The sequence below is a fragment of the Helicoverpa zea genome, chromosome 14 (genome assembly GCF_022581195.2).
Source record: "Helicoverpa zea isolate HzStark_Cry1AcR chromosome 14, ilHelZeax1.1, whole genome shotgun sequence".
Classification (NCBI taxonomy): Eukaryota; Metazoa; Arthropoda; class Insecta; order Lepidoptera; family Noctuidae; genus Helicoverpa; species Helicoverpa zea.
In genome coordinates, this window is record NC_061465.1 from 1,838,674 (window position 1) to 1,854,719 (window position 16,046).

Here is a 16,046-nt window from a genome sequence, read left to right on the forward strand (position 1 = left end):
CTACCTAGCGTCGGTGCATAGACACTGATAACATTAAGGAAATTGTCACCGTCTAAGTGAAGGCGCAATGTGGTTATACGGTCCGAGATGTGGATTGGACATTCTTGAAGTGTCTTCACAAGATTATTCTTGATCACAAAACCAACTCCCGACCTTCTTGGTTCTGTTGCAGCAGTGCCCTTCCAGTAGAAAGTGTAGCCACCGCCATGCTCGACTAGCTCGCCCTCATCGGCAAGGTGGGTTTCGCTTACAGCAGCTATATCAATGTTGTAGCGGCGGAGTTCTCGAGCAACTATGGCTGTTTTCCGTTCTGGGCAGGCGTTTGTCTCGCGGTCGAGAAGGGTGCGAACATTCCATGCACCAAAAGTCAGTAAAGGTGTTTTACGTTTATTACTGTTGTTGTGTCGACCACGAATAAAAAGATGCGGAAGCAGCCGTGGTTACTGCTATCCAAAGAGTGTCTGGGGTGAGCATTTTTTTAGGGCACCTTTTCTAGCCCCCTCCCAGGCTGAGCAAGGAAAGCAGTGCTCCCCTAAAAAGGGCTGCTTTGTCGCTCTGGGTGCTGCCGGATTCCCTCTGTCCCCCCAGCTCAAAGAGAAAACGACCACGGCATGTACTCACACCCCCAGAGCCGCTAGTGTGCAGGTCTCAGACAAAGCTCAGGTTGCATCAGCCCGAACCTCTCTACCTCAACCTATCGCCACTAGTCTTCGCCAAATCGGGGTCCATTATACGGAAGCAGTCAGATGCGCAGGATATATTACAGTGCTCAAACATACGCGCAAACGCAAGAGCACTCTCTCGTCTAACATCCCTTTATCCGATGGAACGGTGAACCGCTACGATCGGAGAGATGTTAGATGCAGCAGTTTGACATACGATAACACGATCCCTATCGCTGCCTCTAGGCCTTCCTGCGATGCCTCGGTGTCTTGCCACCAGTGGTGGTCTGCTATTTAGCCAAGACACAATTTCGGGGGATTTCCGATCAGGCTTGGGAGATGTTGTTACCAAGCGCCGGCGCCGACGGTAGCCGCCGCGCTACTGACGGCGCTCGCCGCCGTGCGACACTGTGCACGACACTGTGGCGCCCTCCAGCGGACACGCCAGGTACTGTGGAGAGCCTGCTGGCGCACACGTCCGGCGCCGGCGGTGACCGCCGCGCTACTGACGGCGCTCGCCGCCGTGCTCGACACTGTGGCGCCCTCCAGCGGACACGCCAGTTACTGTGGAGAGCCTGCTGGCGCACACGTCCGGCGCCGGCGGTGACCGCCGCGCTACTGACGGCGCTCGCCGCCGTGCTCGACACTGCACGACACTGTGGCGCCCTCCAGCGGACACGCCAGGTACTGTGGAGAGCCTGCTGGCGCACACGTCCGGGCCGGCGGTGACCGCCGCGCTACTGACGGCGCTCGCCGCCGTGCTCGACACTGCACGACACTGTGGCGCCCTCCAGCGGACACGCCAGGTACTGTGGAGAGCCTGCTGGCGCACACGTCCGGCGCCGGCGGTGACCGCCGCGCTACTGATGGCGCTCGCCGCCGTGCTCGACACTGCACGACACTGTGGCGCCCTCCAGCGGACACGCCAGGTACTGTGGAGAGATATACATACATATATTCTTGGGATTATCGTGGCTTTTCGAATAGGCACCCAATTTATATATGCCTTTATCTCCGAACTGCTTTTCAGAAGCTTCTAGTAGATTTTTTTCAAAATCCGAAAATGTTAGTACCTATTGGTCTTCTTCTTCCCACGAAGTGAGCAATCCCCAAAGAAACCTCAATGTCACAGTGTTCTCAAGGCTGTCTGAGGGTTTCCAAATGGATTTTTTACGACGGCTGCTGCTGGGTCGTAGGGGCCCACCAGCTTGATTTACCCTGCCGGAATAAAAAGCCATAAAATTTCAGAAACTAGACTGTTTTATGATTTAACCCGTTGTATACGCGCCCAGATATACGGGAGACACAATTGATTTTCTTTTGTTTTATAAAATGCGTCCTGAGCAACCTATTAATAAGACCCGTATTTTCCACAGTAGTCGCGTCCTCACCTACTGGTTAGTTGGTAATAAGGACCAGTGGAGACTCCAATTCCCCTACATTACTTCAGCCATAATTTTTATTCAAACCACCACATTTTCCTTCCCAACAATTATTATTCGAAAAACCCCACAATCCTTCCCTGAACACTAATTTACTAACAAAAACATAACATTCAGTGAATTTCGGTAATAGCATCAATTTGTGCGATGCTCCCGCGTTTATTGCGTGCCTTTATTTTGATAAGCCTCTAAGGGAAGTTGATACTTATTGCTCCGTGCATTTGTATAATGCGTATGTATGAGTGTGGTGGGTTGGTTTACCATTTTTTATTCATTTTGTTTGTTGGATACTAAATGGGTACTAATGGGGTTTGTTAATTTGTTTCCTCTTTTTTAGCAAGAAAGCTTTTTTTACTGTTATTTAGAACAAAGAATATTGATTCTAGTGACTGTTCTATCTTCAAATAAATCGGTTCAACAAATTTTTTACCGCATACAAAGCATTATAAGTATGGACGCCGACATTTATGATTTTCTTTCAGGTTTTTTCTTTTTATAATACCAAAAAAATGGCTATGTATGCTGTAACGACTTTTTTCGTAAAGGTTACCAAATCATGCACCGAAATATTATTTTCCCATATTTACTTAAATGTTAAGTGGCTGCATGGCTTCGCAACAAACATCTCTGAGAAATCTCTGCCTACGCGGCCGCGTAGACAGTTGCTACGTCAGCTACGTCGCAGCAATGTAGCAGTTCACTGTTCAATGAATCTGATATTTTGCTTAATCGCAGTAAATTGATAGCTATTTCTTCGTATATTTGTAAAAATAGTTTCAGATTGATTCGAAATTAATTTGTGTGACCTTGAGATAGTATAAACATAACTAATATAATATGTTTGAGGAGATTTTGATTGGGACAAAATGTTTTTCAAACTAAAATTTATTTAAAAAGAAATGTAAATTTTTTCAACACTAAGATATTGTAAGTTACTTTCTCATTTAAATTCTAACGAGATAAACAATTGAATACTCTAAAAAGTTAGCAACACCCAAAAGGTCATAAAATAAAACTATTATAAAATTACCATTATACGTTATAACATTTTGTACCCATATTATGAAAACATAATAGACTGTACTATAGTAAGTTCAACTCAGTCTTGCGCGCGGTTATGTGTGGGTAACCCTTGTACATATACAGTGACTTTGTGTGCGTGACAAGAGGTACAGTCGGGTACAAATACAGTTATTTAGGGGTTACGGCTGTTTAAGGAAAAACAGTTATTACGTAATTTAATGTTTATTTATCTGTGTAAATATCTATTGAAATTATTAAGTTAGTTTTTGATTTGTTTAATACCCAATAAAAATATTTATTTATTTATAATGATTCTGAATCGCTACTTGAAAAATCAAGTCCACACTTTTATTTATTGTCCTCGTACCCCGAGCTAGAAAATATGTAAGGAGTATTTAATTCATCTTCACCTTTCACCTCATTTATTTCTTAGATACTGTCAATGTCAATTTGAAAAAACTTATGAGAAAATAATGAAAAACTGTAAGATGTAATAATAAAAAGCTTTGGATGTTGTTTCATTTTTTGAAACGCTACCTGACTCCTTAAACATTTTCTTCGTGAATAACTAGACATTTTTGTAAACGACTGTACCCATAACAAAAAGCGATAAGAACACGTCATGCTCGGACGACGTCACTGTCACACGAGCGAAAGTTGTATATTTACAAGCCGACGCACACATAGGGCCGCGCGCAAATCTGAGTTATCGTCACAATAACAGGTTGATAGGCTATTACGGGGCCATCGCGACCCTTTTCTCCTACCAACTTATATGGTAACATATAAATGCAACATTATAACATTATTTCTGAGTATAATATTACCTTTAGACTTGGGTCAAATTGATAATAGGTACTTTAGAATATTTTTGACTTGTTAAGGTAAATTTTCATACCTACGAAGTCAAAAAGCAAATTAATAATTTTGTGACAGTGAAATCATTTAGCAAATCAAGAATTTTCATTTTTTATATACCTAGCTAGGTATTGTTATGTTTACCTATATCAATTTAAAACTAGTAAAATTTAAAAATAAAATAGGATAAGTCGTAAGATGGAGATGGAATCTGATTCTATATACAAGTCTGTAGTTTCAAATGTTCACCTAAACATTGTTACACTAATAATGTGAAAAATATATTTGTATATGTAAAGTATAAGGGGCGACCGGCCCACACCTATTCAATAAAAATGTTTTGGCTAGAAGAACACACAAAAAAGACCAACAAAGAGATATTAATTCTATCAATAGTTCAAGGTCCGTCTGGTGTGTACACGTACACGTGTAAAGGAATTAATTTTAAACTCTATTTCATTGTTTCTAGGGTACTATTTACACCATCAATATTTTGATGGTAACTGGGTTGAGGAGGTCAGAGCTGAATCCGGTTGGACTGGAGGCCGACCCCAACATAGTTGGGAAAAGGCTCGGAGGATGAATATTTTTATTGAAAACATTCTTTTTAATCATAACATTTTTACATGCCAACTGTTAGCCCCTTATTGACTGATCTACCTATAATATCCTACATCTATTAACCCTACCATATGAGTAATTCAAATTCCTATCTCTAGAAAGTAATTCATAAAGTTTCGGAAGTAAAGTGAATCTACCATTATTATTTATCCCATTTTCCAAACAATAATTTCACTACACACTCGTTTTGACACATGAAACTCCCCATTCACACCTTGCCCCAAAGATCACAAAATTATATTCAGTTTACACCAAGCGTACCCAGGCGCAGAAACTAAACGCCATTACCACTTATTCGCATCCCGTCCCCACACACCAATACCAATGTTAGGCCACTGAATACAGAACGAGCTATTATATGGCTATCCTCGCAAAATGCTTGAATGTTTAGACAATTTTAAGTTCTATTTTATTGCTGTTAAGGCACCATTTACTTCAACAATTTTTTACTAGATATATTTTTTCGAAACAAAACGCCATCAAACGTAAAAGTTTGGCGAGCTTAGACTTAAGACACCCCTATGTAATTATTTAAATTTCAATAAATAATTAAAAAAAAAACATATTTTTTTACCATTTTTTTACTAATTATTCGGTCCTAAAAATATTAAAAAAAAACTTATTGATATTAACCTTGGATATGTTTATCATACTTTCTAGAGACAATACATTTTACTAGACCGCCCGACACCAATGTAAGGCCACTGAATACAGAACTAGCTATTATTATAGCTACGCTCGCAAAATGCTTGAATGCTTAGACAATTTGCCTGTTTACTTTTATGTCTCGATTCTGGCCTCATATTGTTTAATCTGTTAGTAGAACGGCGTGTGACTGGGTCAGCAGTGTGAACTTTGTACGGCCGTATTCGTCCATTGAAGAGCTGGTAGGCAGTTATAAAGTAACTCTAGGAGGCAGGCCAAATTCTGGTTCTACACGTCATCCTCGGAGGATGATGTGTCCGTCCTCACTAACCAGGAATGTATTTCTATATTGTGGTATTACAGTAGAAATACATTAATTACAGTGGTATTTACAGTTTGCCGTAAATATGTTATCTACGAAAAAATGTCTAAGAATTCTAAACGTGTTTGGTTTTTGAAGTCTAGGGTTGGTATATATAAGGGGACTGACATAAATAGTAGGTATTTATGTCAGTCCCCTTATATATACCAACCCTAGACTTCTTCCCTACACAGTTTTTGATACAAGTTCAAGGAGGTACAAGTAGAAATAAAGTACAGGAAAAACATTGCCACTGCTCTTTTTACTGAGGACACTACAAATAAGGTATATTTGTCGTATAAAACAAACAACACAGTACTTCCTAAAATAAAACCATGGCCTTTAAGTAATATTAATTCCTCCACAATAATATTATAATCCCAATATTACTTAATTTATTAACCATACTTTTCGTACGGGTCTTTCATAAAGCAAATTTCGCTCCGTATTCGTAAGCGAAAAACTTTATTTTTCTGTATAGCATCGTAAATTACAAGAGGCCAATAATCTCTATTTATTAAAGCTTCCCCGGGGAGAGTTGACCATAAGTTTGTAGATAACTGACTAACGAGATAACTTTCTTACGATGTGATGTCTGATATACACTAATCTGTAACGCGAGGGAGATGTGGGAAGATTGGACAAGAAATATGAATACGTAAATATTTATACGTAAATATTTTATATACCATAGCAACCATAATATCCATTCTCTTGGTATTGGTATATATGGAAAATATCTCGTCTGCCAACATCTTTGATCACTAGCTGTCAAGAGCTGGAAAGTCTAATAACCAGATTTATCTACCTAGGGGTATCGGGTTATCCGGGTAGCTGGAATTATGGGGTTTAAAACACGTCTTGAACTGTGACCAGTAGGACTGGAGAGAGGCCGACCTCAATAATAGACCTAACAGGTAGTTGGGAAAAGGCTAGGCAGATGGTGTATGAAGCAGAAAATTATACAACCTTTCTTTTATTAGAAGCTTCTTGCGTCTGACTTGGTTCAACGGCAACGTAGCAATGCCAACAGCCCATTTATTGCACGCGCAGATATTGCATAATTATTGAAGTAGATTTACATGGCTGCTTTCTAAAATTATGTATTATTGGGTTATATTCAAGTTATTGTCAAACCACAATCTGCCTTATCCATACTCCCCTCACGCCACGACATCGAATCAAACAAGTTGTACGATACATGTTGAGCAAATTCATCCATCGCCCGGATACCGGGTTAATTAGGAAATAAATGGACGACTTTTCGAATATGTTAGTTTCTGGCCAGTTCGTGGAGTTTGCAAGTTTCTGTCCTTCGTGGAATGGGGTGGTGAGATGGTGTTGTGGTTATGTAAGATGGTATGAGATATAATATTTTGATATCGAACCAAATATGAAAAAAACTTTCAGACTGTTATTTCCTAAGCGATTGTTGCACATAATCTTACGGTTTTATTGGGAATACCATACTTTACAATAAAAAAACACACTTAAGCTAGTCTAGTTATCATTAATACTTATTTCATAGCAGTCTTGTATACAGATTTTAGGTTTCCATAAGGAAGTGTTCTTTATCCTTCTGTCTTATTTTTAACATGCTTTTACTTGAACTATATATTTTAGGGCCGGTTTTTGCGAATTTTTGTATATTAACACATTGTGTCAAAATTAATTTGATATTATTTAAAAAAATGCCGGTCCTCAATTTTAAATCCACAAAATTGTGTGGTCACAAATATTCGGACGCAATAATGTAGTGTAGTTATTCAAGAACTTAATTTGCACAGCTGTTACTGTTAAGAAACTTGTCGAATTTACACAGCACGATACGACAACGACTACGATCGCACGACTATTTTTGCTTTGTTTTATTTATGTCGTGCATTGAATATGTTAATGATATTTAGAAATAACTTTTACTGTTATAGTAATTCTGCCAAAAATATATTGGCATAAGGCCGCGGCTTCATCCATCTTCGCCGAAATTTTCCCTACAGGGTACATCTATGTATGTACCTACAGGGTACTTATCTCTATGCCAAATTTGGATTCTATTCGTCTAATCATTTTACTGTGATTAACACCCAGGTAGAGTGCAAAAGTCCAGAAATGCAAAAGTCATTTACTAAAGATTGTTTCTCAACTTCTGGTGATATTAAGAGATTTAGAGAATGCTTCAGATATATAAATACAATACCTACCAAAAGTACATGAACCAGTCGTAAGATATAAAACAATCGCGAAGGCACAGCTGCGGTTAGGACGTGTAATAGTGCAAGCGAGGCTGCGCGCCGCCAACAAAATGGAAACACTAGAACTGTACGCAGTCCAATAACTGCGTTTGTTCTAAAGAAATACTTATTTTATTTTAGAGTAAAGCTTTTAAAATATAATATTATGTAATTGATAATTTGTTTCACTTGGTGAGTTTGATTTATAAGACTTATAGTCAGATTCCACGTTTATTGATATAGTCTGTAATAGGCTATCAGGAATTATTCTGAAAGAAAATCTATAACATTTAGTTCCGAATTATTAGCAGCCTTTATCTGACAGATAGCATTAACTATCGGATAGGCTACAATATCATAATCGAATTTTCTTAAACAGCACAGGTTTAGCAAAAGTTATTATTCAAATACGTTACGTACTCATTTTAGAAAATTTCAATATTTGATCGATTTTGGGTTTAAATAACAATATAAAAACATAAAAAAAGCTTTGATTGAAACTCACAAATTACAAAACTGTGTACTAAAACTAACAAAGCAAACATGAACGTAACTAGGTGTTAGCTATTGATACAACATGGATGGCAACTATTTCAAATAAAAATAAAATATTACTAACTACCGTCCACCTGAAATGGAATACCTAGCACTCGTTAAAACACAAAAATATCGAAAATACCCAACTTTTATCCCGAACGATGAGAAAAAAGTTCTGTATTTTGAAATAGACAGGGTTTAAAGGTTTTATGTGGATTCTGTATTCATATTAATTTAACAATTTTATAGTAACGAGCGTTTGCCAATGTCACTGGAAAAAAAAAGTGTGTTCAGTATAAAATGTTGTTGTTTTATATGTAGTTGGCTACGTTAGGATTATAGAACGATTTTTACATAAAAAAATATTATTTGCCGTATATAACACTTAGGTGATCTTCACACTGCCCCGCATCACGCTGCATCTTGCGTGTCGACGCACCTACGCGCGTTCCTGCGGGAGTGCAGATCTGCATCATCGTGCGGGTTTTTTGCGCACTCACGCGCGTAGGTGCGTTTTGTAGATTCACGCACGGCGGCTCTCATAGAGATCCGTTTTCAAATATACACGTCACGCCCATTCAAAATCACGCGCGGCACTGTGGGATTCAGTGTGCCATACCTTGCGTCTCGCCACGCACCTACGCGCGGGGGTGCATGTTTCTCCGCGTGTATGCGCGTGATCCGCATGAACGCGCGTGGATGCATTTTCAGTGTGTTGGACTATGCGTGTTTTCCATACAAACGGAGATATTTACAAGCAACGGAAAAAAACGCATCCACGCGCTACGCTGCATCATGCGGGGCAGTGTGATAATCGCCTTAACATACATAGCCGTCACTGATGTAATAGTCTGTAATATAATAACAAGAAAAATACGACACCGCTCCTGTAATAATTATAAACAAGTTTCTATACTTCAAATCATTCATACATAAAAATCACAAAATACCATCTATAAGATAATAAAAATACTGTACCAGTCAATAACCTACCTCAAATAAAAACGTAAATCTTCAACAACAGACTGCATCAAATTTTTAATAAACAGTCTACTTTAATTTCATAGTTCCTAGCCAGTTAGTTAAACACGCGTAAGATTTAATCAGCGCTTATTAACTTTTCTTCGTGTTAATTACAAATCCAAAGGGCGACGTCTGCAGTCGTAGTTAAACTGTATAGCCAAGTTAACTGGAAGTTATACCGATAGTTCAGTTCAAGGTAGAAGAGACAGCGGGTTAAATATTCAAAAAAAAAAAACATGAGAAGTCCAGGTCAGGCAAGTACTTATGCGAATTTTCTCAATTTGTGTGTACTTTTTAAGTTTATCTTGGACACTAATGACTGAGTTTCGAAGGGCACGTTAAAATTTAGGTCCCGGCTGTCATTGAACATCCTTCGCAGTCGTTACGGGTAGTCGGAAGCCAGTAAATCTGACACCAGTCTAACCATAGGGTATTGGGTTGCCCGGGTAACTAGGTTGAGGAGGTAAGATAGGCAGTCACTCCTTGTAAAACACTGGTACCCAACAGCATTCGGTTAGGCTGGAAGCCGACCCCAACATAGTTGGAATAAGGTTCGGGAGATGATGAAGAAATATAAAGAGTTACGGTAATTAAATAGTTACTGTGGTCATCACATAAAATATAATATGGCTGTATTTGATTACAGTTACCTTACTATGAATCTATGGATAATATATGAATACCTACATTACACTAACACTTCACTATGTTAACTCAAAAGGTTTTGTCCTTTTTAGCCATATCACTATATGCGTGTTGTCGAAGAGCTGGATGGCCTTGATGTTTACATGGTGGTGAAGCCTTCGTTCATGATGACATGATTGATATGAAATAAAAAAATAGCCCAAGCTTTTCTCCCATAACTTGGGCCACACTGAGCACCGTTGGTTGAGAGCAACCATTAACCCTGTTATAGGATGGGTAAACGAATTTTTTTCTTGTTCCCATACTAGCCACTAAGCGAGTGCAGTGGTCTTTTTTTCAAAACAGTTAATAGCCTTCTGGATAGTAAGGTTTTTTTCTAAAGCTATTACATTGAATTTTCTAGCGGGCAATATAACGTGTGGAAACGGTTAAAGAGGTTTTGTTTATTGTGTTTTTAGATGTTGGCTTATCTTGGTGTGTAATTAAATGGTAATCATGATAAATATGTCCAGGATTTCGTATGGACAGAAGAGCAGAATGATCTTCTTCATAGGTATGTAATAGAATAGGATGGTTTCAATAGAATAAATTTTGAAAAAATCTGCTTTCCTAGATCATTCTAAGATCAATCGTTGAGGAGTGTAAGTGGTCGTCACCAAAATTCTTATAGTAGGTAATTCGTCCACATATTATTAAAAGGTACTTGTAAAAGAATTATATACTTGCGGGAATTGAGTTTCTATACTTAAAAAAAATTGCATAAGAACAGAACAAAAGCACACAAATAAGCATTACTATGTATTTTGTACTAAAAAAGTCGTGGTGGCCTAGTGGGTAAAGAACCATCCCCTCGAGTGCGCGGGTTCGATTCCAGGTCAGGCAAGTACCAATGCAACTAATCTAAGTTTGTATGTACTTTCTAAGTATATCTTGGACACCAATGGCTGATAAAAAGGTGAAGGAAAACATCTTGAGGAAACCTGGACTATATAGTCTGAAATCACCAACCCGCATTGAGCAAGCGTGGTGATTAATGCTCAATCCTTCTCCGTGTGAGAGGAGGCCTGTGCCCAGCAGTGGGACGATAAAAAGGCTGTAACAGTAACAGTAACAACATGTATTTTGTAATAGATTTTCCTCTCCCATTTTCTTGCACACTTTTCAACGATATAGTTTCTTGTAACTAACAACGTTGACGAGGTTATCAACGAACAAGTTGCGAAGTGTTGCGTACATCGAGAACATTCGTTGCGAGATTGTTAAAAGTTTCGCTCGAATATTATGTGACCTGTATATGATGTTACGTTTGAGTTTTGGTAGGTGAAATGTAAGTTACTTATGTAGGTGCTAGTTTTTTAATACGTTAGAGTGTTGCTATGTGGGAGTGGCCTAGTCAGTAAAGAACCAATGTCTCTAGTAGAGTTTGGGTTCGATTCCAGGTTGGGTAAGTACCAATGCCACTTTTCTAAGTATTTTCGTGTTTTGGAGTACCGCAATACATTCGTGATTTTGTTAATACGAAGCAATAACTCATAATTAATTACCCAACGCTAGGTTCATGATGGTACTTCCTGAAAACAATAAGGGGAAATCATTAAATATTTCAAAGATAATACTGGCGATTAAACGCGACGTTGTAGGAATAAAAATCTGGATACAAAAGTAAGGGCTTCACGGATCCTGGGACCGAGAGAATACTAATGAAAAGGTCTTTATTGTTACACACGGTTATGAAGCATGGCGAACAATTTTGGTTGTAAATGTTTATTATGTAGTTCAAATAAAACATGGTATAGTTTATGAACACCCTTTTTCTTCGAGAAAAACTAGGGCAAAACATAGAAGGTGCATTTTTCAATATGAAATTAAAATGGTTCCTGTTGTCGTCCCTAATAGTCAAAGGACTAAGAAGGAAAAAAGATGGGTTGTAATCTGTAAAAGTCTGAGAATTCCCGCCACATAGGTGCACCTATGGCGATGAACGATGGAATTGAGTACATATATTCCACTGTTGGTGAGAGCGGTGAAAATTTTTGTTACTCAGTAAGTATATTTGTGAGATTTTTGCTTGAAGATTTTAAGGTCTGTATAAACCCACCTAAAGAATTGAGATAAAATCTCAACGTTACGGTCAACCGGAAATACGTAAATCCTGACTGTTCTTTAAACTGAAACGGGGTGGACTTAAAACTGTCTCCTTTCCAGCTAATGATGGTATTTCCGGCTTGACAGATTTTGCGCTTGAATTAATATTAAAACAACAATCAGTTTGTGATAGAAGTTTGTTTTTTGATGTTAGATAATTTATAAGGTATTTTTGAATAAGCAGTGTCTTTTTGTCTTTGATTTTTATAATATCACGTTATAACTAGGTGCTTCATTTTTCAGACTTAATATAATATCTAACTGGTCAACAAAAGCCTATGTCGCAATTTTATTGCATGTATGTACTGCAATTAAAGGAAATTTGATGAAAGCTTATAAGTGAAGTAAGCTTGCAAATGTGTTACAATGAATAACTTAAGGATTACCATGAAAAAACCTCTAGAATTACTTCTAAACGAGAATGTTATACAATTTGTAGAAAAATTTATTGAAATATTAAAATTTAAACTAACGACAGATGTAGTTAATTTGTAGAATGGTCACTTAATAAAGGTCTACTTAATAAAGTGTGAAACTTTAGTGTATATAAAATGGACAATTTAAAGTCTTTTACAAGTTATATCTGGGGACTGCAACAGCTTTTACGGCTAAAAATAGACCCTCTTTGGTCCCACATGTGTCATATAAACGTGAACTTGATAGATATTTTAATGTTATCATTTAATACAGTTTTTGATAAAAAGAAGCGAATATGAATATTGCCTTAAATAAAATAAAAATAAAGTAGTATTCAATAATAATCTTTATTAACTTTTAAAACAATATTTTTTACAAAATCGATTAACCAAACAATGCGTATTAAAAACAATTGGTCGTTAAATCTTCTTCGGTCATTATAGTTATCATGATCTAGTTATCGGCAAGGATCAATGCGGCACCGCGCTCGCCAATCATAGTGACAGCTGCATTAATATTACCACTCACTTCAGTAGGCATTACACTGGCATCAACAACACGCAGATTATCAATACCTTTCACTTTCAAAGTGCTGTCTACTACTGATCCCATCGCGCATGTACCAGAATAATGCCACATAGTAGCAGACATGCCCAAAGCATAACACTCCCAGTACTCAGTACCAGTCAAACCTGAGCACAAACCAGTATCTACAAAAGTAGCGTTTGATTCAGTGAAATACGTCGTGTCCATCACCTTCATAAAGTCTGCCAATGAAGCAGCCATCAGTGACAAATCGTCCGCATTAGAGTAAGTACCAGTGTACACGATCGGTTCGACGGTGGGATCAGTGCTAGCAAGCGATACATTGCCGTAAGATTTTGGCATCATCAAATTGTGTACTACATAAAGCACTGTTCTGCCTACATTAGCTGCAGCGAATATATTACAAATGTCGTTGGAGTACTTGAAAGAATTGGCGCAAAGTTGCATCATTGCTCCAGAGTCGTGTGGGAATACGAGGGAGATAGCCTGGTAGTCAGGGTAAGTCTGTGACGAGTTCACAGTTGCGTAGAGAGTAGTAGTTGGTACAGGGAACTTGTAGGGGCTGACGGCAGGAGTGGTAGTAGTGTCTTCTTCCATTTGAATCAAAATTACAGCTGATGGATGGTCCATTAGATTTTGACCAACAGGCAAGTCAGCAACTACTGGAATACTCAGTGCCTCGAGTTGATCTTGAGGTCCGATACCAGACAGCATCAGTAGCTTGGGGGTGTGAATTGCTCCAGCAGAAACGATAACCTCTTTATTTGCATAAAGAACAAGAGTATCACCGGATGACGAGGTTACTTGAACACCAACAGCTGCTCCATCTTCGACCAAAACCTTAGTTGCTGTAGTACTCAGAGCCATGCACAAGTTTGTGCGAGACTTGGCAGGAGCTAAATAGGCAATGGAGCTACTCTGGCGTAAGTTATCACCAATTGTGAACAAGGGATTAGTTGCACCAAGAGATGAAGTAGCTGAAGTTGTATCATTTACGATAGTATGTCCAGCTTCTGCGAAAGCATTTAAGTAATATTGACTGATTGATGCTATTTCTCGTTCAATCTTGATCATGCCATCGGTACCGTGCAGATCAGCGAAAGAGGTCGCAAGCAGATCTACATCAGTTAATTGTTCGAGTTTCTTGAAGAATGGTAGTAAGTTTTCGTAAGTCCAAGTATCATCATTTAATAAAGAAGCCCACTGGTTGTAATCGTGTGGGTCTCCTTGTACGTGTATCATGTGGCCGATGTTACTGCTGCCGCCAATCATTTTTCCTTGTGTCAAACTGACGACGGAATCCTGCAGGTTCTGTGCTGAGTATCCATCGTTGACTGATGATGTGTCCCAGTCAAAGTCTGTCTTAGGCATTGGCGTGAACAGTTCGGGCAACTGAAAAAAACGTACAAGTTTAATGTGTGTTGTAGTAACATTAAATTACCAGTTTAATTTTACTAAACATTGAAGTAAACTAGCAGTAAGTCAGTAGTAACAGATAACAGATAACCAAGGGGTACTGGGTTGCCCGGGTTGAAGTAGTCAGATAGGGAGGGATTCTTCTAGAACTTTCGTTGAACCTGTGATATTAACGTTTGTTTAAACTTAATGGTACGTACCTCTGACTCCCATGGTGGAAACGAGCCAGCTTCTATTAATAGAACCGAGTTGCTGCTATTCGCCGAGAGTCTGTTAGCGACGACAGACCCTGCAGAGCCGGCACCAACAACTATGTAGTCATAAGTAGTAGCATCTGTGAAAATAAAACATAATGAGTTTGAAGAGGATCAGGCCGACAAGCTGATGGCACTATTGCCATCAGCAAAGCAGTGTTCCGTCGTAGGCCTTTTTTGTACCAGGGAACACGACTGGTTTTAGTCAGTAAGAGTCTGACACTCCCTTACCGCTACTAACCCACAGCAAGAGGGGTCATTTGATGATTTTTGACGTCGTTAAAAAAATGGTACTATTGCATAGAAAAGTAGCAGCCTTTTGGGTACACTGCCGGGTGACAGCGATGAGGACTAATTTTTCGACGGCCTTTATAAGTTTTAAGTCTTTTTTTTAGATGTAGTTCATTGTAAATAATCTATACTTACCTATTATAAACATTAGCAAAAACATTTACTAATAAATGTATAAGACTTACTTGTAAGGGAGCAGTCTGATGGGTAGCGAAATTCAGTAAGCTGCAACGTGTACAAAACAGCTAATGCTGATTGTACTGCTGATATAGCAGTTAACGTAGTGTTTGTAGCGTCAGCCATTACTGAAATAATACAACACATATTTTTTATTAATACGGACATGTTAATAATTTATCGAAAATTATAGCCAAGTTAATGCTTAGACTCTTGTCTTAAAACAAGAACATTGTGCATAAATATTTTGTAAAAAGATGTTTAACTGCCTCTCAATGCTACAATCATATTTCAGACTTCTGCTCTAATTTTTTTTTGTTCTGCATAACAAAATGGTTCCATACAAACATAATGATAGAAGATTTAGTGTAGATAAATATGTTTTCTTATGTTAACTAAACAACAATACATTTAAAACTAGGGCTAAAAGCTCATTGCAAAGATAAGTTCAAGGTAAGAAGAAACGTCTAAAAAGACGTTTATAAATAGAAATGTTATCAACCAACATATGAGTCAATGACATTGAAAATACAGTAGGTATTTCAGTTTAACTAGCAATTTTATGAAACTATCTTTCGCCAGCGGTTTCACCCGCACACCGTGGGAACTACTCCAAGCACCTAGATAAAGTTGTTGTTATAAACATCCCCAATAAATGGGACACCTAACATTGGAATGTTTTCACGAACCGAGCCAGTGGTTTTTGAGAGCGGTTTCAAACATACAAATAGCATTATAGTTTGAACAAAAAA

The 16,046-nt window shown here is 38.4% G+C and overlaps 1 protein-coding gene across 1 annotated transcript; it reads right to left on the minus strand.

The window, feature by feature from the left end:
* Nucleotides 1-12,941: 12,941 nt before the first annotated feature.
* On the minus strand, nucleotides 12,942-15,420 carry LOC124636409 (ecdysone oxidase-like). Its single transcript, XM_047172492.1, has 3 exons — nucleotides 15,303-15,420; nucleotides 14,773-14,906; nucleotides 12,942-14,548 (listed from the first exon to the last, which is right to left on the minus strand). Exons 1-3 carry the CDS (start codon nucleotides 15,418-15,420, stop codon nucleotides 13,064-13,066), a joined length of 1,737 nt encoding a protein of 578 aa, XP_047028448.1. The 3' UTR covers nucleotides 12,942-13,063.
* Between the last annotated feature and the right edge of the window lie 626 nt (nucleotides 15,421-16,046).